Source organism: Podarcis vaucheri, assembly GCF_965113315.1.
Source record: "Podarcis vaucheri genome assembly, chromosome: 15".
Classification (NCBI taxonomy): Eukaryota; Metazoa; Chordata; class Lepidosauria; order Squamata; family Lacertidae; genus Podarcis; species Podarcis vaucheri.
This window is the reverse complement of record NC_138753.1, coordinates 18,316,414-18,340,362: the sequence shown is the minus strand read 5'-3', so window position 1 is coordinate 18,340,362 and position 23,949 is coordinate 18,316,414. Positions and strand designations below refer to the sequence as shown.

Below are 23,949 nucleotides of genomic sequence, written 5' to 3'. Positions count from 1 at the left end.
GGTGGCTCCTGTGGCCGTGAGGAACAGGAACGCCTGTGCTTCAAGCCACTGAAAGGTTGGGAACAAGTGTGGCCAGAGGGTCAGACTAGATCAAGGAATCCCAGGTTCAAAACCCCACTTGGGTCATGAAGCTCACTGTGTGACTTGGACCAAGTACCTCCCAGCTTAATCTACTGTTATAAAGATAAACTGTGTGTGTGTAGAACAATGCACATCACTGTTAAGCTTTCTGGAGGGAAGGCAGAGCAACAATGACATGAATAAATACATTTGGCTCAGTGCTACAGACCTATTCAGAAGTGCTAGATCAGTGTTTCCCAAACTTGGGTCTCCAGCTGTTTTCGGACAATTCCCATCATTCCTAACTACGTAGGGATTATGGGAGTTGTAGTCCAAAAACAGCTGAAGATCCAAGTTTGGGAACTACTGTGCCAGATCTATCTGTTGTTTAAGATGGTTAGCATTCATTTGCAGATAATATCAGCAATGAAACCAAGCTATCAAGCAGCCATTTAATAGACCTATTTCTATATCAGCAGGTTATGGAAAGGCAAACAAAATGGCACTAGAAGATATGTGCTATGGTGAATGATCATGTTTTATTTTTTGCAGTCTTAAATTGTAAAACTGGAAGTCCCTGGTTTAAATCTCACTTCCCTTGCGAGAAAGCCTGAAGCCAAGCAGCCCTTTCTCATCTTCAGTCTCCCTCCTGACCTGATTTCCAAGGCTCTTGTAAAGATCATTGTGATTATGCATGTGAATCACTGTTAACTCCTTGGAAGGAACTGTATAAAAGCTAAGCGTTGTTATCACTACTATGGGGACTGGAAAATGCTGAAATCCTGGTCTGATTTACTAAAGTGCCTAAGCAAGATGTCATGTGCCGCAGGGCCAACTCACACCACCAAACAGGAGCATTGTGAATAGAACTTGAGCGAATCAGTATGCTTGGCACATGCCCAAGCAGCTGTGTGATTTTTCTTCAACATGTGCTCAGCTTGTAATTCATCCTGCACTGTGCCACTGCAAAGCGTCTGAAAGCAAGTGGGTGCTGGCACAGTAAGTCGTACGAGCTGAGCTGTCAGGTGGGCACCTGCTGATGCAGCCATAGATCTGCTTCAGGCACCTACCAGAGCCACACAAGCCAGATTCACACTGCTCCAGCTTGTCCACACGGGTGTAATGTAATGTCTACACGCTGCTCAGCCATATCAAATCCACTGAATTAGAATGAGTGAATGTTAGATTGATGTTGGACTGAATCTAAGTGGTTACCAGCTGTAATGATTAAGATAATTGGGGGGGGGGAGAAGAAAGAAAGGTGTAAAATTAAGTAAAAATTGAGGGTGAGGATTTGCTGAATGAATAATTTGAATTGGAATACAAAAAGGGGAGGTCCGAGAAATAAGTTAAAAGAAAATAAGTGAATGAAATTATATGTGTTTTTAATTTTTGTATTTTTGTTGTTTTTTTGTATAAATTTTGAAAGGTTAATAAATATATTTTAAAAAAACCAAACAAATCCACTGAGTTAGGAAGACACAAGTTCCCTGGCAGCATTTCCAAATAATTCCAAGCCGGCTAATAAGCTAAGCATGTGCTGACAAAATTTACAGGGCCATAGAACAGTATCGGCCTGTCCAGAGAGGGCAAGCACTTTTCCTGGACTTGTGGCAGCTGCTATATTTTTCTCTGCAAACTGGGGGGGCTCATATCACTCACTTGCTGCTACTACTAATAGTAGCTTTACAGACCACTGCATGCTGAATTTGCTGCCTAGTATTCATGCAAAGAGGCCCAAGATTGGACAACCACTCTGACGAATGGGGAGAGTGTAGCACCTGAATCTGGGAGACCAGATCCTACTCAGCTGAATGGGTAAGTCTTTGAGCAGCCACCCACCGTTTCTCAGGATAATATAGCATAGAATCACACATGCTAAACTGAGAGTACTTCCAGACTGTTGCTATTTTCAGCAAATTTAGGTTGCGCAGTGAAAGGTGATCTGGTGCTATAGCGCAACAAAGCCATTTCCCCAAAAGATCAGACTTTTCGTGATAAGGGAAGTGGCAGGAAAATGCATTGGAAAGCATGGAATAAAAGCACTTGCTTGGGCACATCATCTAAGCGCCACACAAACAAATCAGAATGAATGCTTGTTAAATAGCTGGAGTTGCCTAAGGTCCCTGAAAACAAATAAAGATGGTTGATCAATAAAAAGGTTATTTGGAAGTGCCCTGAGTTCCTTGGAGGATAGGTATGTGATAAATGATATGGACAAGACTGAAGAACTGAAAGAAGAAAAGGACTTTCTCTGACGGTACAACAGTGAGGAGTGAGTTGTCTCTGCACCAGTGTGTTCCCTGCTCTAAATTTGCATGTGTATCTTAATAAATAACACAAGCTCACAGAGAAGGTTTCTTGCCTAGTGAAACCAATTCCCAATAGGCAGAGATTGACTGGCTAAGACAGGCTTCCGCAAACTTGGCCCTCCAGATGTTTTGAGACTACAGTTCTCATCATCCCTGACCACTGGTCCTGCTAGCTTGGGATCATGGGAGTTGTAGGCCAAAAACATCTAGAGGGCCAAGTTTGTGGAAGCTAAGTTTGTGGGCTAAGATCACAAGGGAAGCTGGGGCATAGTATTACAGAATTGTAGTGTTGGAAGGGACCCTAACCATCATCTAGTCCAGGTTTCCTCAAACTCGGCCCTCCAGATGTTTTTTTGGCCTACAACTCCCATGATCCCTAACCAGCAGGACCAGTGGTCAGGGATGATGGGAGTTGTAGTCTTAAAACATCTGGAGGGCCGAGTTTGAGGAAGCCTGATCTAGTCCATTCCCCTACTATGCAGGAACATGCAGCTGTCCCATACAAGGTTCAAACCTGCACCCATGCTCTAACCCAGTGGTTTTAAACCAGTGTGCCGTGGCACCTTGGGGTGCCTTGAATGCTGGTTAGGGGTGCCATGGAAAACAATGGCCTCTCTCTTTCCTTCTCTCCCTCCTCTGATGGCCTTTCACATCTCTGCCTTCCAAAGGCTTGTGCAGCTGTTTGCTGCAGCAGTCCTGGCTACAAACTCCATAGGCAAATGGTGCCTCTGGGGCTGGCCAGGGGGTGCTGGTTGCCAGAGCCTCGGCAGCCTCGGAGTAAGCAAGCAAGTGGGCAAGGAAGCCCAGCCAGCCAGTCCACCAGCCCTTGCTGTTGGGAATGGACATACAAATCCCAGGCCCCTGTGGGGAAGTGAGGAGGCACCTCTCTTTGACGCAGGGGGTGCAGCTCAAGAGACCAGGGGTGGAAGCAGCGGATGCCCAGAGGACTCCCAAGGAGAGGGGAGAGGAGGCTGAGGGAACACTCCCCAAGGTGTGAGAGGCTGCCAGCTCTGCAGGGAAGGGGTGACATAACTGGGCCCCTGAGCCCCACAGGGGTGGCTGCAGAAAGAATGTAGTTGGCCAAGGGAACCGTGGACTCAAAAAGGTTGAAAACCTCTGCTCTAATCAACTGAGCTATCCCTGCAGCCCTTCCAGCATCCTCACACTAACCAGCATGCCTCGCCTCCGGAACCCCATCATGCACAGGCGACACTTGAACATGAAGCTCTCGTAGTCTGTGGAGGCTATCCGGGGCTTGAATGTTTTGGAGCGGCTGATTCGGTCGGCTTTCTTTGCTTCTCTTTCCGGATTGTGCATTCTCTGCATGTGCTCCCGAAGTTTGTCCTTTCTCTGAGAGGTGAGGGATGGAAAAGGGAAATCACAATAATCAGATGGGGAAAATACTTACGCTTCCGAGTTACCTACATGTTACTGAAAGACGACAGAATGCTGGGCAAATTACAGGGTCAAAAAATAAGGTCAACAAAGCAGAGAAAGCACTTTGGCACTTGAGGGAAGGTTTTCTAATGCAGAAAATGGAAAACCTTTCCAGGAGTCACAATGAAAGAGAAAGATTTTTTCACCACTGTGGTCCTACCAGCATTTAGGCCCATTACGATAGGTCAACCTGATGCATCATGTACATTAAATTAATATTTTTCTTCCATGTTACTAGTATGGCTGAGCACTAGTAAGTGCAAATTGAGATTCTTACTGTTATTACACAGCTCTATCAAGGTATCCCCTTCATGGTTCACTGCCTTGTCGTGGCGAAGGGGCTTGAATAACTCCAATAAGCTATGAGTTATGCCGTACAGGGCCACCCAAGATGTACAGGTCATAGCCAAGAGTTTAGACTAAATGTGATCCACCTCGAGAAGGAACTGGCAAACCACTCCAGTATTTTGCCAATAAAACTCTATGGACATAAAAAAGAAGCAGCTTTGAGAAGTACCGGATTTCTCGCTCTATAGGATGCACTTTTCCCCCTCCAAAAATGAAGGGGAAATGTGTGTGCGTCCTAAGGAGCGAATGCAGGCTTCAGGCAGCTATCCACAAGCCTTCGGAGTGTGGCGGGAGTTCCCGCCGGGCTCAGAAGGCTTGCGGATAGCAGCCTGCAGCCTGGGTAGCGCAGCGCCAACTCCCGCTGCGCACCCCGGGTTTCAGGCAGCTATCCGCAAGCCTTCGGAGCCCAGCGGGAGTTCCCGCCGGGCTCAGAAGGCTTGCAGATAGCAGCAAGCTCTGGGAGCGAAGGCGAGGTTATGTGCAACCTCGCCGCCGCTCCCGGACCCGTTCTGGGGACTGGGGTCGGGGGAAGCCCGAGCTTCCCCCGCCCCTGCCCCGTGGCTAAAAACGAAGCCAAGACAGCCCCAAAGAGCAAAGAAGCCAAGACAGCGAGCGGGATCCATCCCACTCGCTGTCTTGGCTTCTGCCAAAGCCGCACACAGCCTCTCCCGGCTGGAGAGGTTGCGTGTGGCTAAAGAGGAAGCCAAGACAGCCAGCGGGATGGATCCCGCTTGCTGTCTTGGCTTCTTTGCTCTTTGGGGCTGGGGGGGGTAATAATTCCCCCCCTTTATTCCCCCCCCCCTAAAAACTAGGTGCGCCCTATGGTCCGGTGCACCCTATGGAGCGAAAAATACGGTAAATGAGAGTTTCCAAGGCATGCTCTGGTTCATGGGGTCACAGAGAGTTGAACACAACTAAGATGACTAAACAAATCAAGGTATAGGGTGCTTTGCAGAGTGCCACAAGCTGAAAAGACACATTCCAGGCCCAAGGAATTTACAATTTAATGTTGATAACAAATGGACACATTCCAGATTTCAGTTCACTGCCAGCAGGCCTAATTTCACACCAGAAAATCTCATCCTGCGTTGTAAATAGCCACTTACCCAGTCACTTCTGGCATTTAAGAAAAACCTCCAGGTTACCGGGCAGAAAAGATTTACAAACCTAGGTTCTTTTTCTTCCCTAGCATAGGCACGCGATGGCACGAGAGCATGTAAAAAATTTGTGTGGTGTAGTGATTGCTACAGATTTGTTTGGAAGGCTGGTCTGATCTCATAAGCAGAAATTGTAACAGAAACATTACGTGGACTTGTGTACTATGCTGGAATAGAAAGGAAGGCATTTGTGACTCATTAGTTCGCAATATATTTCTAATGTGACTTTTCATGGGGAGCCACTTGCTCACAAGTTGCTGAGGTAAAGCACTACCCACATGCTTGCATATGTGCACATTGCAAAAAAATGTTCACAGTGTGGGTTGGTGTGTGCCAAATTCAGCATGACTCTGTGTGCTGGCAGATTATGTCCGTTTGTGAAAAATCAGTTCTGGCGAGGAGAGAGAGAAAGCTGTCGCTCTGTCCCTGCCTGTAACAGCACATGCCAAACCCGTTGACCACATTACCTTGAACTGCTTGCCACACGTAGAGCACAGGAAGTCTTTGCGGTCTGAGTGCCGCAGCATGTGGAGCCGCAACTTGTCAGGGCGGCAGAAAGCCTTGTCGCATTCGGTACACTGGTAAATCTTTTCTGAATGGAAGCTGCGTACATGTTTCTTCACCTGCGAGAGATTATCAATGGGGAAAACCAAAACGTTATCCCTCAAACATAACAGCAAATGGGCCAACAGGCAATTCCACTTAGTGGCACTAGTGGGAGACACTAGTGCTGTTATTGCTCAAGTTTCTTCCTTTGCTGAGTATCCATCTGCACATAGTACTGTAAAAGAAACCTTGAACCACTCAAGAAAACACAACACTAATTGATTTCTTTGCAATGCAGTTCTAAAGAATTCTAAGCATCCAAGAGACAAAGAAGGACAACTGTGAAGAGCTCTTTGGCCTTTTCTGGCAAAACACCGTATCTTTAAGTGGCAGGGTAGGGGTTGCTCACAGCACCCACAGGGAAGGGAAAGGAGCAATGTGAATGAATATTCACCTGTTTATTTGGGAAACAATGTGACCCTGCTCAGAATAGTTTTTGACAGCATCCAAAGTGTTGTGTCTACTACTGTAAGCAGAACACCGTCCAATAAAAGGAAAGCATTTTACCAAAGCAGCATCTTGGAATTATCATAATTAACAGAACAAGAATACCCAAATATGGTCCCCAGATGAATTTATCTAGCTGCCAGTAGCCCTACCACATTTTAATCAAGATGTGTGTGTAAAAAAGGTGCTCAAACTTTCATTTATTATGAAAACAACTGAGATACTGTGTACTTCATACAACTAGTATACTGCAACTTATTCTTTGCACATTGTTGGAAAGGCACAGAGCAAATCAAATCCCCGAGGGGCTCTCTTCACAAGCATATTTGCTCCTCAATCCCATCCCCACTGATGACCTCATACCATCTCAATGCATTCCTATTAAGTCCTGTTTGCTAGGTGATGCCGTTTTTAAAAACAGTAAGTCTGCAGGCAAGACCTGTTTTATTTTAAACTTAGTTAGTGATTTTAGGTGGTTTATGATTATTATAAGTAGTAGTAATAGTATACAATTTGATCATCTGTTAGTGGCATGGATTATTCTGGCCACAGAGTAGTGGATAATACTGTGGCCTTAGGAAGAGAGGAACTGGCAATTGGCAGATGCTGCTATCTAGGATATATCCAGTTAATCTGGGCCACTGATGAGCATGAAAAATGCTGGCTGTGGATAGCTGCATTACTGGCCAAAAGACCGAGTTTTGAAACTTTGGGGAAATGATCCTCCATCGCACTTTCATCAGTAATTATTGGGATTGATGACACTCCGTGACTGAGTTGTCTTTTTAAAAAGATACAATGATTAGGGAACTATAATTGGATCCAGAGATCTATCAAGAGTTTATGATTCAGAGAATGGACAAAACGAGTGATGAGCTATTTGAGAGAAATGGGAAGTAGAAAGAATATTTATTTTGTTTGATGACAGAAGTAATTGTGTCTGTGATCTCTGGTCACTGAAATAAAATAATTTGAATGTGTTCATTTGCTCCCCTTCCTGTCACTTGCAAGAGGTCTTGATCTGAACGGCTGGCCATGATGACTGATGTCATGGACCGGCTGAATCACATCTCGGCCTTTTGGCTAAGATCAAGTGATGTCATGGACCGGCTGGATGCGGGGGGGGGGGAGGCACCAGTTGGAACCCCCTGGGGAAGCAGGCTCAGAGCCAGGTGGTAGGGTGACGATGAGTAGTGAGAGGGAGAAGAGGGAGCAGACTGGGAGGAAGTGTCGGAAGCTGAAGAGGCAACAGGGTTTAGTGAGCAGGAAGAGGTTTTGGCAGAGAGCAGTCCAGAATCAGAGGCAGGAGCGGAAGCTGGAGAGGAAGGGGGCCAAGAGGCAGAGAAGAGGCAGGCTGGTGAGGAAGCCAGGCTGTCTCCCCCTCCTGCTGCGACCAGCTCCTCTCCCCCCTGGTCTCCCAGAACTCACAGAGAAATGAAGCGGGTGGAGCAATGAGAGGCAAGACAGTGAAGCCTTAGACTGCTGGGGAAGGAACTGGGGAGCAGTGGGAAGGTGAGAACCTTCAGTCCTTGCAGCTCTTTCATTGGGGCAAGACCTACTGGGAAGAGTTGCTATGACCACTGTTTTGTCAAGTGCTTTATTGTCTTATTGCTGCCCAACGCCTGAGTCCAGTTCCTCACTGATAGCTGTCCTCTGCCTCCACAGTTGGGAGGAAGCAATGCTTTGGAATGCCAGTTTGCTGGAAACCACAGAAGGAGAGAGTGCTCTTGTGCTCAAATCCTGCTCGCGAGTTTCCCACAGGCATCTGAGCCAGACTAGAGGAGCCGTTGGCCTGATCCAGGAGAGCTCTTCTTATGTTCTTAACGACACAAATCAAGAGTGGCATTCATTCATATTGAGTACTTTCCAGAATCAAGAAATGGCTTACCTGTGTACTCTCCTCTTACTTTGTTTGCCAGACAATGGCCCAGACATTGGAAATATGCCTGAGATACCATACATACTCCAGAGCCTTGGGCTGTGGGGAACAGAGGCTGACCTTGCCTTTGCCAATGCACATTCTGCCCCAGGGAACTTCCCTGCCCCTCCCCCTGGACGCTCAGGTGCAAGATTATCACATTCATCCAGGGTCCTCTCAAGTGAATGCAATAAGCAAACAACTACATAACAGGGCTGTGATTGAGAATTGTATCCAGCTCTGTTCAGCGTTTGGGGGGTAGAGAAGTCTCCCCCACACCTCTCTCCCCCCAAAAAGTACTAAGTGGTACCATGAAAGAATCCTGCCTTTGTTTCATCCGAGTCGCAACAGGATCTCTGATAAAACCATCCAGTGAAACCTCAACATCTGAGCACTAAAGATAAAACAGATCCTACTTTTTCCCCCAGCGCTAATGACACCACAGAGGGATTTTGTTACTTTATCTTTTCAAAGCAAGCACTTAGGGAGTTGAAAAGTAATAGCCACTTCACAGATAAAACATATTTAATTATGCACACAAAACTGCACGGAATGGGGTAGTAAAAAATTCCAAAACAGAAACAAGAAATGTAGCGGCTCGGATCATATATTTATAGCGCTGTAGCACCATAAACATTCCCACAGCAAACCAGTAACATGTGGAGGATGTGTAGGCATGTCTTGAAAATTAGCTGATCGTTAATCAGTTTCTTAGGCCAAAAGAGTCTGAAGATGCTGGCTGTTTTGAATCCAAGGCTCTCTCTAGCTTCAATACCAAAGAAGTGGTTGCCTCGTTGTGGGGGAAGCTGGCTTAGACTAGCCACCAATTGGGTGGGGAGCAGATTCCTGGTCCTTGGATCAGTGGGCCTCCAAAGAGGAACCCTCTTCCTTCAATGATGGCACGGCGACAGGAGCTGAAGGCTCAGCCTTCAACACAGCTGAAGCCAGACCCGTCTTGGAATATGTCTTAAACCTTTGTCTACTTATGACAACCAGCATGGTGTAATGGTTAGAGTGTCAGACTATGGACCTGGAAGACCAGGGTTCGAAACCCCCCTTGGCCACGAAGCTCACTGCAGGACCTTGGGCGGGTCACTCTCTCCAGGATCAAATTTTAATTTGCAAGGTGGAGTGTAGGGCACAGTTTGTCTGTTTTTGAAGCTATTTTGTTTCTAAAGTGCTACTGTAATGAAGAATAAAATAAAAGTATCAGAATCAGAGAACTGCAGAGGTGGAAGGGAGCCCAACGGCCATCCAGTCCAACTCCCTGCAGTACAGGAATTAAAGACTTCCTTTCCAGTAACAAAGAATAGCTTCTGTCTGTTAAATTGTGTTTTCGCATTTTTGTAAATATTCCTAAATGCATTCAATTTATTATTCAATTAATTGCTATGAAGGCAGATGATTAATCAGTTAAAATGTTGTAACTGGTTTCTAGCCATTGTTTTAATTAGTAAGTCAAGCTGTCAAACCCTAGCACTGAAAGCAGAGTAAACTCTCAAAATGCATTTCATAAATGACTGTGTGCACATTTTTTCCTACACAGAAATTACTGTGCAAAGGAAAGGTCTCAATTAATCTTGCAGCTTGGGACTCCCTACGAACTCTCAGTTGTGAGAAAACAAAACAGCAAAGAGGCTCAGCTAAGAACAAAGCTGGCAAAAGCTTTAGAAGTCAGTGCTTTTGATTCACCTACTACTCACCTGGATAAAATCTGGAAAGCGCTTTTTGCAGGTAGGGCAGGTGAAACAACCATCGTTAACATGGATCGCCACGTGATCTTTCAACAGATCCAAGCGGTCAAAGGACTCGGGGCAGAAAATGCAAGAATAGGTCTTCTGGTCCAAGTGGAACTTCATGTGACTCTCCAGGGCACTGGTATTAATGAAGCCTTTGTTGCAGATGTCACAGGTCAGAGGACAATTTCCTTCCCGCCCGTGGAACCGTAAGTGCTGATCTAACTTTTCCTTATCACGGAACGCCTTCCCACAGTGCAAGCATTTGAAGGGACGGAATGACTTTCGGATGAACAAGTGCTGGAGAGCTGCGTTCTGAAAAGATACATTAAAAAAACAAGCCGTGTCAACGAGCTAAGATTCTAGCTAGCTGTGTTTCCATAAAAAGCACCTAGGACCTATCTGCAGTCTGCACACGGAGAAACAGAAAGAGAGGTAAATGGATTTGCCTAAGGACACAACGGTAAGTCGGCAGCAGAGCCTAGGAAGACACAGGGCTTTAGTGCTTGAATTATGACTTCCCATCATTTGCACCAAGACACATTTTGACAGATTCTTGTCCTGATCTAGCAGTTTGTGGCACCACACATAGATCACTGGGTTGCTGCCCAAAGCGACTCTCCTGTGTCAGGTTCCCCCTCCTATTTCTGTCGGAAACACATGACATCATCATGTTAAGCGTTTCCTCCTCACCTAGCAAACCCCCTGCTTGCAAGCAAGAATGTGAAACTGGGTAAGGGAAACCCCAGATGCGTGAAGACATCACATCAGAGGAACACTTTATGCCAGGTCAGATTAATTTGTCCATCTAGCCCAATAGCTTCTGCTCTGACTGACAGTGACACTCGGGGATCTCAATCAAAAGAAAGAAAGGGAACCCCCCAGGTGTTTGAAATGCAATTTATTCCGGGCCCATTGCATTATGGAAGAAATCCTTCCATGGCAGAAAAACAACTGGCAGTAATTCTCAGCAAATGCATGGTGACTCCTATTCCCTGAGAGCTGCCAGGGACTGAATCTGTGACCTTCTATGAGCATTGCTACCACTTGAGCTATAGTCTCCTTAACTACAGATTAACAGGAGGGGTGAGGCTCTCCAACCACCACAAGTTGGCCTAGCACACAGATGGGGAAACTGTGGCTCTTCTGATACTTCTGAGTTCCATCAGCCCTCGTCCACATGGCTAATAATAAAATAATAAAAATAAAAACCGGGCTCAGGACGGCTAGCAGCAAATATAAAGCACTGATTAAAATGCGACTTAAAAACAGCATAAAATACAACATAAAATGCAGCACCAATATCAATAAAATTCAAAAATCCAGGAGTCTTTTGGGGGGGGGGGCAGTCAGTAGACATCAAATGATCACCAGGGGTAACAGGCCAAGCTGGTCCTACTAGGGCCAGCAAGGAGACCAGGGAAGAATTTAAACACGGGGTCCCAGAAAGGGTTTCTTCATAGAAGAGGAAAGGGAATAGAGGATTAAAGGTAAAGGTAAAGGGACCCCTGACCATTAGGTCCAGTCGTGGCCGACTCTAGGGTTGTGGCACTCATCTCGCTTTATTGGCCGAGGGATCCGGCGTACAGCTTCCGGGTCATGTAGCCAGCATGACTAAGCTGCTTCTGGTGAACCAGAGAAGTGCACAGAAACGCTGTTTACCTTCCCGTCGGAGCGGTACCTATTGGTCTACTTTCACTTTGACATGCTTTCAAACTGCTAGGTTGGCAGGAGCAGGGACCGAGCAACGGGAGCTCACCCCGTCACGGGGATTCAAACTGCTGACCTTCTGATAGACAAGTCCTAGGCTCTGTGGTTTAACCCACAGTGCCACCCGCATCCCTAATAGAGGATTAGGCTAATTCAAATTGAAAGCCAGGCAGAATAGCTCTGTCTTAGAGGCCCTGCGGAAGGAAATCAAGTCCTACAGGGCCCTAGTCTCGTGACACAGAGCATTCCACCAGGTTGGAGCCGACACTGAAAAAGCCCTGGCCCTGGTGGATGATAGACTGGCTTCCTTAGGGCCCGGGACCTTTCAGCTATTATTATTCATGGACCTTAGGGTCCTCTGCGGGACATACCAGAAGAGGCAGTCCCGTTAAGTACAAGGGTCCTAGTGATCACGGCTGGTAGGAGTTGTAGGACAACGATATCTGGAGGCCCAAAGCCACCCCACCCCAAGCTTGACAGCTTCTGGTCCAAGAATTGCAAGAGGCAAGCAAGTTACTCATCCTTTTTGCCAGGCAATGAAAACAATGCTTCAGCTAACTGTTACGAAGGTTTCACAGGACTCCAGCTGAATCTAACAAAGGATTCTGTTGAGAATTAAATGCATGCCACAGTGCTTCCCCCCCCCCGGGGGTAATCAAGGATACGCAGTACCGGAACCTCTTTTTTTGTTGCTAAAAAGTGTGGCACTTATTGTAACAACTTAATGGTGAGTACTGGTACCTATTTTTCTAGGGGGGAAAGCACTGGTCTCACAGATTATTCAAAATCTGAGGCATCCAATAGATTAGGCACTAGAGCTGCAGCTCCTTAGATGCTAACTTGAATGCTCTGGGACTGCTTCTTTCCTTCTCAATGTTTTGTATAGCTGAGCAAAAAGAAAAATTCAGTTTTCATTCTGTTAATTAGACGTACATTAGAGAACCCATCATTTTCTTTTAAGTATGACTCATGATCTCTGGAAACCAAATGAATCTTAACAATGATAGTGTGAGGCAAAATATTAACCACAAACAAAACATTACTTATTCAGACTTGGGAAAACACAGGCTAATCAAACTTAGTCACAGAGAACAAAATGTGTTTAGTAGTAGAGAAACTAACGATAATTGGCTGTCATTAATACATGTGACAAAAACTCATTTAAGTAATTATGGAGTTTTTTGTCTGTAGCTTTCTCCTTTCTTGGAGCCATGTTGTCCCTTTTGTTTCTCTTTAAATACAATTACAAATACATGCTATACTTAATCTGTATGCAGGTTCATTATAGCAATAAAGGGACATTTTACTGTACGAAGCCTGGAATCAATTAAAAAAGGGCAACAGGTAAAATTAATGCCTCCAGTATAATATTCAGGGTTGATTTAGAGTCACTAAACTCAAGGGGAATTTTTGCATGAACTTAATGGGATATAGATTGAACTGAGCCACAATAGTCTTCTTCCCACCCTGTGTGTAATTTTGAGGGTTACATGCATGATTTCACATCACAAATGAGTTAATCTAGAACAACTAACCTCTCCTTTATCTATGCTCACAAACAACACTGCAGATTTGGACTTAACCATTAATCCACACTGGGGAGAAATGCACCTTGTTTTCTGCTAGTGCAAGATCTTAATTATGCACTCTTCAGTAAAGATAGATGTAACGTTAGGATTTTGTTGTTTAGTCGTTTAGTCGTGTCCGACTCTTCGTGACCCCATGGACCAGAGCACGCCAGGCACTTCTGTCCTCCACTGCCTCCCGCAGTTTGATCAAACTCAACGTTAATTCTTCTAAAGTCTTTCGGTTACCATGGCTCCTATTCAGTCTCAAAACTGAAACAACCAACCAAAAGGTAAATTGGAACCTTGCTGCTAAGGTGTTAGCTTTGTTGCTGCAATAAAAGCCTCAGTGCTCTTTTAATAAAATAATATTCAGATGTTTGCTACATGGTGGAAAACAGAAATGCACTCCATCCACTGCAAAAGGTTGGTGGGGATTTTTTTTTTAGATGGAAGAAGAAAACAAGTCACTTTCTATACCACAGGGCAATTCTGTGTGGGCAAGCACACAACCTTGCAAGTTTTTTGTTTGTTTAATTGAGAGGCACATGTGTCTGTCTTTTGCATTCCAAAGATTATCAGAATAATTTCAAGAATGGTTGACTTTTCTGAGATGCAGGAAGTGAAAGGGAGAGAAGGGTATTTGTGATGTCATGGGTGCAAACCAATAGGCACCCACCACAATTAGCACCTGTTTCCCTAAAACAAAGGAAATGACTTTCACTTGATTCAACCTTAAAAGGTAAAGGTAAAGGGACCCCTGACCATTAGGTCCAGTCTTGACCGACTCTGGGGTTACGGCGCTCATCTCGCTTTATTGTCCAAAGGAGCCGGTGTACAGCTTCCAGGTCATGTGGCCAGCATGACTAAGCCGCTTCTGGCAAACCAGAGCAGCGCACAGAAACACCGTTTACCTTCCTGCCGGAGCGGTACCTATTTATCTACTTGCACTTTGAAGTGCTTTCGCACTGCTAGGTTGGTAGGAGCAGGGACCGAACAACGGGAGCTCACCCCATTGCGGGGATTCGAACCGCTGACCTTCTGATCGGCAAGTCCTAGGCTCTGTGGTTTAACCCACAGCGCCACCCGCGTCCCTCAACCTTGCCTATACCCAAAACATGTAGAACCACTTCATTATTTCTTCACAGCTCAGCCTAGGACAAAAAATAATAATAAAGCATGTGTGTTTGAAGGGCAGTGAAGACGCTATCACACCACCTCTGTTGCTCTTCAAATGCTATGTGTACCTTCACTCTTAGTGTCTACTTACATTCATGTTAAATAGCACTAAAAAAAAATATCCAACACACACTTATGTCCTTCTAGATTAACCCATTGCAACAGAGTCATCTCTCTTAATCTCTGCTTTGGCTTCAGTGGGAACAGTTCACAGCTGGCTTTGCAGCCTTGCTTCCAAGTGTCCTGCGTGCTTCAGTAATTAAAGAGGAATTCTGATGTTGGCAGGTAGCTGGGGTGGGAGACATTTCTATGTTTTTGTACATGCAGTCTCCAATTACAAGACACCAGCCCAGCAAAAGATTGAAAAGGCAGCAGGACTCCGTATACCCCCACCGAGTGGGAGAAAACAGCCAAGAAAATTTGCACTCTCTGGCTGCAATTTCTCTTCTATTATTAACCATTGTCTGTTTTCCACTCTACTTCTCAGACATTAAATATTAATTCTGATCCATACCAACAAGGAGGGGGGTGGGGAATTGCAGGGTGAGACAGAGGAAGCAACTGTATTTAACCATGTAAGTTATTAGCATGCGCCGCACATCCCCACACGTCAGGCTTGTGGAAACACTTTCACATTCCCAAGTTAGCAGTGCAACTGAACTGTGGTGAAGGAAAGTTTAATGCCACATGGACAGAAGCTCTGCTTGGAATTGGAAAGTGCCTGTCAGGTGCGTAGAGCTGGGGCTTGAGAAACACCTGCCAGGGCCTCTCCTTCAGGTGTCCTACTCAGCCTCTTAAAGAAGGTGCAGGGCAGCGCAGGGCACTGCAACATTCCCCATGGTCAGAAATGTTTGCTGAAATCAGTTTAGGCTCCTTCAGTTCTGGCTGCAGAAAGAAAGAGGGTATTTACCTCTGCTGCTATACAGTGGTACCTCGGGTTACATACGCTTCAGGTTACATACACTTCAGGTTACAGACTCCGCTAACCCTGAAATAGTGCTTCAGGTTAAGAACTTTGCTTCAGGATGAGAACAGAAATTGTGCTCCGGCGGCGCGGCGGCAGCAGGAGGCCCCATTAGCTAAAGTGGTGCTTCAGGTTAAGAATAGTTTCAGGCTAAGTACGGACCTCCAGAACGAATTAAGTACTTAACCACTGTATGAGGGACAGCTGTTGCACAGCGTACTATAGCTGCAATCCAAAGGGCTACCTGGAAACTGGTTTCCCCCCTCTCATTCTTACACATCTGTCTCCTCGCACTGCTCTCAATGGTTAGAGCACTGTCCAGAGTAGCAATTGATGATGCCCAAGGGGATATGGTCAGAAGGAGAATTTAGACTCCCTTTGGGTTACCTATAGAAGCACCCAAGCCATACACAAGGGAGTCTATGAGCTTGCGGTCCCATCTGCACTATGCATTTAAGCCCTGTGATGCTGCTTTCAGCAGCTGTGTCTTTCCCCAAAGAATCCTGGGAACTGTAGTTTGTTAAGTGTGTTGAGAGTCATTAGGAGACCCCTGCTTCCCTCCCAAGGCTACAATTTCCAGGCTGGTTAAACCAGTGATGGTCGAACTTGGCCCGCCATCTGTTTTGGGACGACAACTCCCAAGATCCCTAGCTAGCAGGACCAGTGGTCAGGGATGATGGGAATTGTAGTCCCAAAACAGCTGGAGGGCCGAGTATGGCCATTACTGGGTTAAATGAACAATTCCTCTTCCAAGGGAACTCTGGGAACGATAGTTCCATGAGGGAAATAGGTTGCTCCCAGCAACTCTCAACACCCTTAACAAACAACCATTCCCAGAATTCCTTGGGGGAAACCATTAGTTTAAACTGGTTCAAAAGTGCTTTAAATGTGTAGTGTGTAGTACAGATGGTACCCAAGTCAAATATGGCTTTCCCCCCTAATTACAAATAATCCTAATGTTCCACAGCCACTTGCTTGCATGGAAAAATGTTGAATACAGCAATCACAACTATATATGGCAGGTTCTTGGAATCCCAGCAGCATTTTTTTTCTGCTACTGCAATTGCAGGAATTGCTGCCAGCTGTATCTGTGATTGCTCAGTTTGCTTGCTCAAAACCCCCCCATCGAAATGCATATCCAGAATAGTCAGGAAGCTCATTCGTAGACATAAACTTGTGTAAACCAGTCCCGTGTGTCTTTAAGCCAGTCACTACCCCCCTCAGCTTTTATCTCCTGAATGGAAAGGGGAATAATAAGCAACCTACTTCAAAGGGTTGTTGAGCAGGTGGATATGAGAAAGGGTATAAAGCTATACTGCTATAAATAGCTGTTCTGGGAAAGAATCTGGCAGCACATTATTTGCCTCAGAAACCTAATAATTGGAGAAAAAGCTCTTACACACTTGGAAACATAAGGTGATGCAGCCTACCCTCCCCAAGGGCACATATTTAAGGCCGTATGTGGGGAAGCACATATTTGAATGCTTCCATGTGTGAAAAAATAACAACATACCTTTCCTGCAAACAGAAAACCATAATGTCAGGGAGAAGGGCTCTAGCCCAACATCCTAGTTTTCTATGATACAAGCCACAAAATGAGTGATGAAATCTGTTACCTAATAGCAGGAGGAAAAATGGGAAAGGCAAATCCACTGGAAGCTAACAGGAAGTGACATGGTAGGCAGTTTTATGAAGTTATGCAGGGCGGAGGGAGTAAAAAAAACACACCAAGCAAACAGATCTGCACTTCCGAGCAGAAAGCACTGGGGGGGGGGGAGATTGGAGAAATATCTGTTACAAATCAGACTGCAAAAGAAGCTTATGCAGGGAACCATTACAAAAGGGCTTTTGTAGCCTGATATTCTAGAATCAAGACACTAAAGGTTGTATTCAACAAACTTTTACTCAGAGCAGACGCACTGAAGTTAGTCATGGTCATTCATTTCAGCGGGTCTACTCAGGGACATCTTTACCCGGGGGTGCAAGGGGTGCGGGGCACCCGGGTGCCAAATTCTGGGGGGCGCCAGACGCCCACCTCTGAAGCCGCCTAAGCTCTTAACTATCTACCTGTTATGAAATAATAAATAATTTTGATCAAGCTAGGGGGGGGAAATGCATACATACCTAGATATTACCGAAATGTACACCTACTGTTTCACTAAAGGACTTTCAACTTTGTGCGCTCATTTACCAAAGACATGCCACGCTAGCAGCCGTGCTTGTCATTCACAACGGCGGCGCTTGACTCGTAAACAAGAGATGAGGCGTAAGCGTGGTGTCTGACATAAGCATAATAAAAGTTAATTTGGGGGCAAAACTAAATTTGGGGGCGCTGGGCGGATCTTTGCACCCAGGTGGCACATATGCTAAAGACTGCGCTGGGTCTACTCTAGGTAAAGGTTAGCAGAATGCAACCCCGTAGGGGCCCAAGAGAAGTGTTTTCCTAGGATGGGGCCTTTCAGAACTAAGGAGCAGGTGGCTGCTGCTGTTGTCCTGTGCCTCTGCTGTGTCCCAAAGGTATCTCTGTAATTTCAGCCCGAAGAGCCTTGGCAGGGTACAGCAGCACTCTCCCCTCCTGAAGTTTCCAGCAAAAGGTATTCAGAAGCATACATACAATGGAGGAAGAATTTGTCCGTCAGGGTTGGTGGACCTTGCTCGCCTTCTCCTCCACGAATTTGACTAATCCTCTTATAACACCATCCAAGTTGGTACCCATCACAACATCTTGTGGAAGCAAATTCCATAGTTTAGACTATGCACTGCGTGGATAATGCTTTCTTTTGTCTGCCCTGAATCTTCTAACATGAATGACGAGGAAGCATGGCCAAGATTCAGCAAGAAGACAGCGAGATGTGGCATGCCAAAACTGCCAAGGGAAAAACTTAGCAGAGAAGCTCAAGCAAATGAGCCTCAGCTAACACAGCGGAAGATGGAAACTGCATACAGCAAAGTGTAATCATGCTGCAATGTGAAATACACAAGCAGACTACAGATGCCTATATAACGTAGTCCTCCAAAATGTTTTCACATAAATGATGCATTTAAAAACGACACCCGGCCTTGAATACTCAGATACCTCTCACAACATTCCATTAGAGATTCTAACCCAATGCATTTGAAGGTGAAGTCAAAAGATTTTCAGGGAATGTTGATAAACAGTTGATAAACTCACTATACAAAAAAAGCGAGTGATTTTTAAAAATACACTTTTGTATGCGAGAAAGCTACATGTAAAACAATTTATATTTTAAAAACCTATTTGATATGCATTGCTATTTCTGTATTGAGGGAGGTGAATGTTCTTTGGCCAATAAGGAAGCATTGCCAAGGTGTACTCTTAACATGCCATCTTGCATGTGGAGCAAGTTCTTTGATGGTGTTGAATTTACCCCGGTGCAATTAACTTAGATCTTGCTCAATCTCTCTTTCTTTAAGGCATCCACACACTTTTTGAAAAAGAAAGAAAGCCAGCCCTCTGAAGCTACAAGCAAATGAAAGCTCAACCTGTTTGCAGCTGTTTCTTTTTGCAACCAAAATCTTACTCACAGAAAGAAGGATGGGGAAAGAAGTATTTAAGCTACACAAACTTATCTTCCAACTGAACAGTTTGGAGGATTACTTGTCTGAATAATTTCCCTCTTAAACTTGACAGAAGAGTAGCACACAGCTGCCAGAAAGCATGGTCTCAGAGTATTTGTTTTTGGTATACAGAGTTCTCAATGCAGGCTTTAATATCGCAAAGGTCTGCAGCCCCCTGCAAAAGAACTTTATCATTAAACGAAATCTTTGCCTTCGAAGGAAAAATGGATATGGGCCAAGGTCATGGTGCCTCTTTGCCAATGTCTTCCAACAGCAAGAGCACAGCGACATACACACAGATGGTGCTGCGAGCAGCCCGCTAGTCCACCCCACTTCATGCGGCAGATTGGAATATGCCTGGCTGCCAGACTGGATGCACTAGATTCCCAGGAAGGACTAGCTGAGCATCATGAATCTAATCAACTTCAATTGCTGCCCAGTTCCTCCTAGCATCATGAGAGGCACCGAGCAATTTGTGTGAAGTTTGTCTTTGCAGCGGCAGTGGGATGTGCTCAGCCTGAAATGTCACGCAAGAAGTTTAGAGATTGACACCAATTTAAGGTAAAAAGGTCAGCAGTAACCAGCAGGCAAATCAAGCATCCGCAAAGAGGCAACCATCTCTTAGCGCGAAGTCTGTCTTCTTTTTATGAGCGATGAGATGTTCTCTGCCTGAAATGTCGGGTGTAGGAAGTTTAGAAGCTGACACCAATTTCGGGTAAAAGGTCAGCAGTAACTGAGAGGCAAATCAAACCTCGAGTGGAAAATGGCTAATGAGGGGCTGTGCATACTTTACAGCAAACCACCCTTCCCCAGTTTTGAACAAAGGACACTAATTCTATACCCCATATAAATTAAGTATGAATATTAAATATGTATGTCTTATCCGGCAAAGGTTACTGTTTAGAAGACACAGATTTTCATACAATTTCTTTTTGAAGCAGGAGAGCAAGAGAAGGCAAATAATGACAGGAATAGGGAGGAAAGGTATGGTAAATAAACCAACATAGATGGCTATGGAAGTTATCTGGGGCACTAAAACTCCAGCCACTGACTGCTAGGCCTATCAACTTCTACCTTCTGGTGTCTGAGTCTGTGCCCAAAAGTTGCTAAAGCTCTTTGTTTCACAACATGAAATCTGAGGTTCTCGGGGCATCGACTAGTCCTGCTTCTGAGCCTTTAGAGCAGGGGTAGTCAATATGGTGCCCTACAGATGTTGTCAGACTACAACTCCCATCAGCCCCAGCCAGAATGGCCATGGTGTTTATTAGATTGCAAGCCTGCGGGAAGGGACTGTCTGGTTTTAACAGACTGTATGTATGCCGTTCTGGGAAACTTTTTTGGCTGAAGAGTGGTGTACAAATGCTCTAAATAAATAAATCATCAGCACAGATGATTAGAGCTGAAGTCCAGCAACATCTGGAGCACAGCACATTGGCAACCCTTTCTTTAAGAGATTAGCCTGACATGCATTAATTAAGGAGACAAAACCTTTTAAGCCTGGAAATATAATTATGGGGTGGGGTGGAGGGGACGTTGCCTGCTTAACTTCTGCATATCAGTCTGCTGTCTAAAGGGGTTCGAACAGAGCCAGTAAAAATGGTGATGACCTTAACAGTAAACCCACAGACACGCAGGGAGCACACATAGCCCAAGCCAGCTGCTGAGTTCTTCGCTTACCCGGATACGCTTAGCTCTCCGCATGTCGTCTGCTGTCATTGTGCTCTGGGTAGCCACCACAGTCTGTTCATGCGGCTGGAGCTGTAAAGGGTGACTCTCAGGCTGCTGATCCAAGGATGATGGTGTCTCTTGTGGCACCGGTGTTTGTTCCTGTTGGTCCAGTCCGTTCAGCGTGGCTTGCCCAGCCTCATCAAACTGCCCCTTGCTGGAGAAATGCAGCAAGTCCTGAAATTGCAAATCAAATGGATGGTGGTCATACCGCTGCCCGCCGTATTACGATATAGCAATGACGGTTACGTTATGCTGGTTTTGCAGAACTAGGTCCATTTCATACTAGAAAAAGAAGGGGCATGGTTTTTTTTATTTATTTATTAAATTTGTATAAAGGTAAAGGGACCCCTGACCATTAGGTCTAGTCGTGGCCGACTCTGGGGTTGCAGCGCTCATCTCGCTTTATTGGCCGAGGGAGCCAGCGTACAGCTTCCGGGTCATGTGACCAGCATGACTAAGCTGCTTCTGGCGATCAGAGCAGCGCACAGAAACGCTGTTTACCTTCCCGCCGGAACGGTACCTATTTATCTACTTGCACTTTGATGTGCTTTCGAACTGCTAGGTTGGCAGGAGCAGGGACTGAGGAACGGGAACTCACCCTGTTGCGGGGATTCGAACCACCAACCTTCTAATCGACAAGTCCTAGGCTCTGTGGTTTAACCCACAGCGCCACCCGCATTCCTAATAAATTTGTATACTGCGTGACAATTCAAGATAATCCTCCTTGTTCTGCTAATTTTTTGCAGCACAGAATTGCCGATGGGCAGATGCTGCTGAGGATATTTCTGGTGCAACTTCAACATCCCTTGTATGTGTTCAGCACTGGAAATTCATTGATGACAGAGGCTACTGAGATACCCCTTCCCAGGCTAGTTCTGAGTCAACTTTATATGGATTGGGGGAATGATCAGGAAAGCAGTTAAGCAAGCTCATGCTCCCAATTTCATTGGAAACTCCTTTGCCTGATCCTACCAAATGATACCTGTGTCCCTTCTGCACATTTTCCTCCATTTTCACTGGTTACTTCTAAGCGCATAAATTTAGGAGGGCGACCCGGTCGCCTGCCTGGTCCAAATCTTCGTTTTCCTCGTCCACGACCTCTGCCTCTTGCTCTGCAAAATATATAGGAAACTGAGTTAGAGAGGGGAGCGATCTGTATTCCTGAGTCTCATGGGTCCAGTCAATGGGAACAGGCTGTACAATGGGGCTTCCAGAAATGAACAGCCAGAGGGTTCCAGGTAGTAGGCCGCAAAGGCAATAACCCTCCCCTCTTGTTTGCCCTCAGCATCTGGTATCCAGGGATATGCTTCCCCTGGAACATAGTCCAGATCATTGTTGTAAACAGGAACATACAGTGGTACCTCGGGTTACATACGCTTCAGGTTACATACGCTTCAGGTTACAGACTCCGCTAACCCAGAATTATTACCTCGGGTTAAGAACTTTGTTTCAGGATGAGAACAGAAATTGTGCAGTGGCGGCGCAGCGGCAGCAGGAGGCCCCATTAGCTAAAGTGGTGCTTCAGGTTAAGAACAGTTTCAGGTTAAGAACGGACCTCCAGAACAAATTAAGTATGTAACCCGAGGTACCACTGTATTAGTTTAGATCATGGGTGAGCAACCTGCAGCCCCAGGGTCACATCCTCATTTAATGTGGCCCAAATATCTCCTGAAATTGCCCCATTCTTCCATTCCATCAAAGGGTTGTATCCAATTTGGCTTTACTCAGAGTAGTCCCACTGGAATTAATGTGCCTAACTTAGGCATGTTCATTTATTTCAAGGGGGCTACTCTGAATATGACCAGCACTGGAGGCAACTGGAGGCTATACAGTCATACCTCGAAAGTCGAACGGAATCCGTTCCGGAAGTCCATTCGACTTCCAAAATGTTCGAAAACCAAAGCGCGGCTTCTGATTGGCTGCAGGAAGCTCCTGCAGTCAATCGGAAGCCGCAGAAGGCCCATTGGACATTCGGCTTCCAAAAGAACGTTTGAAAGCCAGAACACTCACTTCCGGGTTTCGATCGTTCGGGACTTGGGTCAACTTATGAAACCCTAGAATGATCCCTGATCCGCTATGCAGCATGGGAGATTCCAGAGGTGAGCAGCAACATACTAGCCTCCCAGTCCCAAATGGACCTTGGGCAAAGGGGAGAGGCCTGAAAGAAGGAAACAAATACAATAGCCCTCCTGCAGTCAAGGAGGGCAACAGCCTGAAACACACTCCATGTGGACATTAGAGGCCATTCTGCCGTTTAGTTAACTGGTTATGGTCCTGACCTTTTGAACTTCTGCAATACATAAATGTGCCCCGCTCACTTCTACATGGCACAAGAGCAATCCAGCCCATTACTGGAGAAAGGGGCTCTCACCTTTGAGTTCAGGAGATTGTGGCACTCTCTCTCTCTCTCTCTCTCTCTCTCTCTCTCTGTGCTTTCAAACAAGAACCTGCAGGGAACAACTCAGCTTTGAAAAGCTGAGCTTCTGCACACTTATAAATACCTGCTGAAGAAATCCAGCTTTTCATCATGGGAGTTCAGGTGCTGCTGGAGCTGCTCTGAGCTCATGAACCGTCGGTTGCACTCATAACACGGCCAGTTTTTTTCTTGCTCTCGGAGAACTGCATTTTCAAGTTAGACCAATCGATAAGGAAAACTTTAGATGCCACCAAGCTTTTCAGATTTCTACCAAAGACTCCCCCCTCCATCCTCTGTACTTTCAGGGGGCCACAGAGATCAGAATGACTAAGGAATATGTTCTACACACCTTTTGCTCATAGTCTGTATTTTATTCCCTTCTAAGCATGGGTTAGGAACACAGAAGGACAGAGAAGATTATAAGACGACAGGGAATACTACATCTACATTCCCTCTTGTTCTTACACCTTACAGAAGTGCTCAGCTGCTCTGTAGTTTACCTACTGGAAAAAGCCTTTCTGGCTGTTACTGTAACTTAAATTCTGCACTCCAAATAAATTATTCACTCCTACAACATTTATTTTGCATAAACTCACGCAGTTTGAATATTTTACTCTGAATTCAATGGTGGTTTGGGTTTTTTTTTGCATAACATGGGATTTTTGGCCAGGAGAGGACAGGAATTAAATGTATAAGACTACCAAGGACAGTAGGAATGGGAATGGGTGGGAGGACATGCCTGGAATGAAAGAAGGCATGTTAGGAAATCAAGCAGGGTCTTTGCTCC

At 45.6% G+C, this 23,949-nt stretch overlaps 1 protein-coding gene across 5 annotated transcripts in view; it reads right to left on the bottom strand.

Annotated features, from left to right (window-relative positions):
* The window catches only part of PRDM10 (PR/SET domain 10), a 77,545-nt gene that overhangs the window by 10,911 nt on the left and 42,685 nt on the right, over positions 1-23,949 (bottom strand). For all 5 annotated transcript variants that reach the window (XM_082201357.1, XM_082201355.1, XM_082201356.1 and 2 more), the window contains 6 exons: positions 23,248-23,365; positions 21,729-21,858; positions 20,696-20,920; positions 9,989-10,336; positions 5,782-5,937; positions 3,543-3,722 (listed from right to left, as the gene is read on the bottom strand). In XM_082201357.1, the coding sequence (XP_082057483.1) occupies positions 3,543-3,722; positions 5,782-5,937; positions 9,989-10,336; positions 20,696-20,920; positions 21,729-21,858; positions 23,248-23,365 (1,157 nt within the window). The remainder of the gene's footprint in view (positions 1-3,542; positions 3,723-5,781; positions 5,938-9,988; positions 10,337-20,695; positions 20,921-21,728; positions 21,859-23,247; positions 23,366-23,949) is intronic.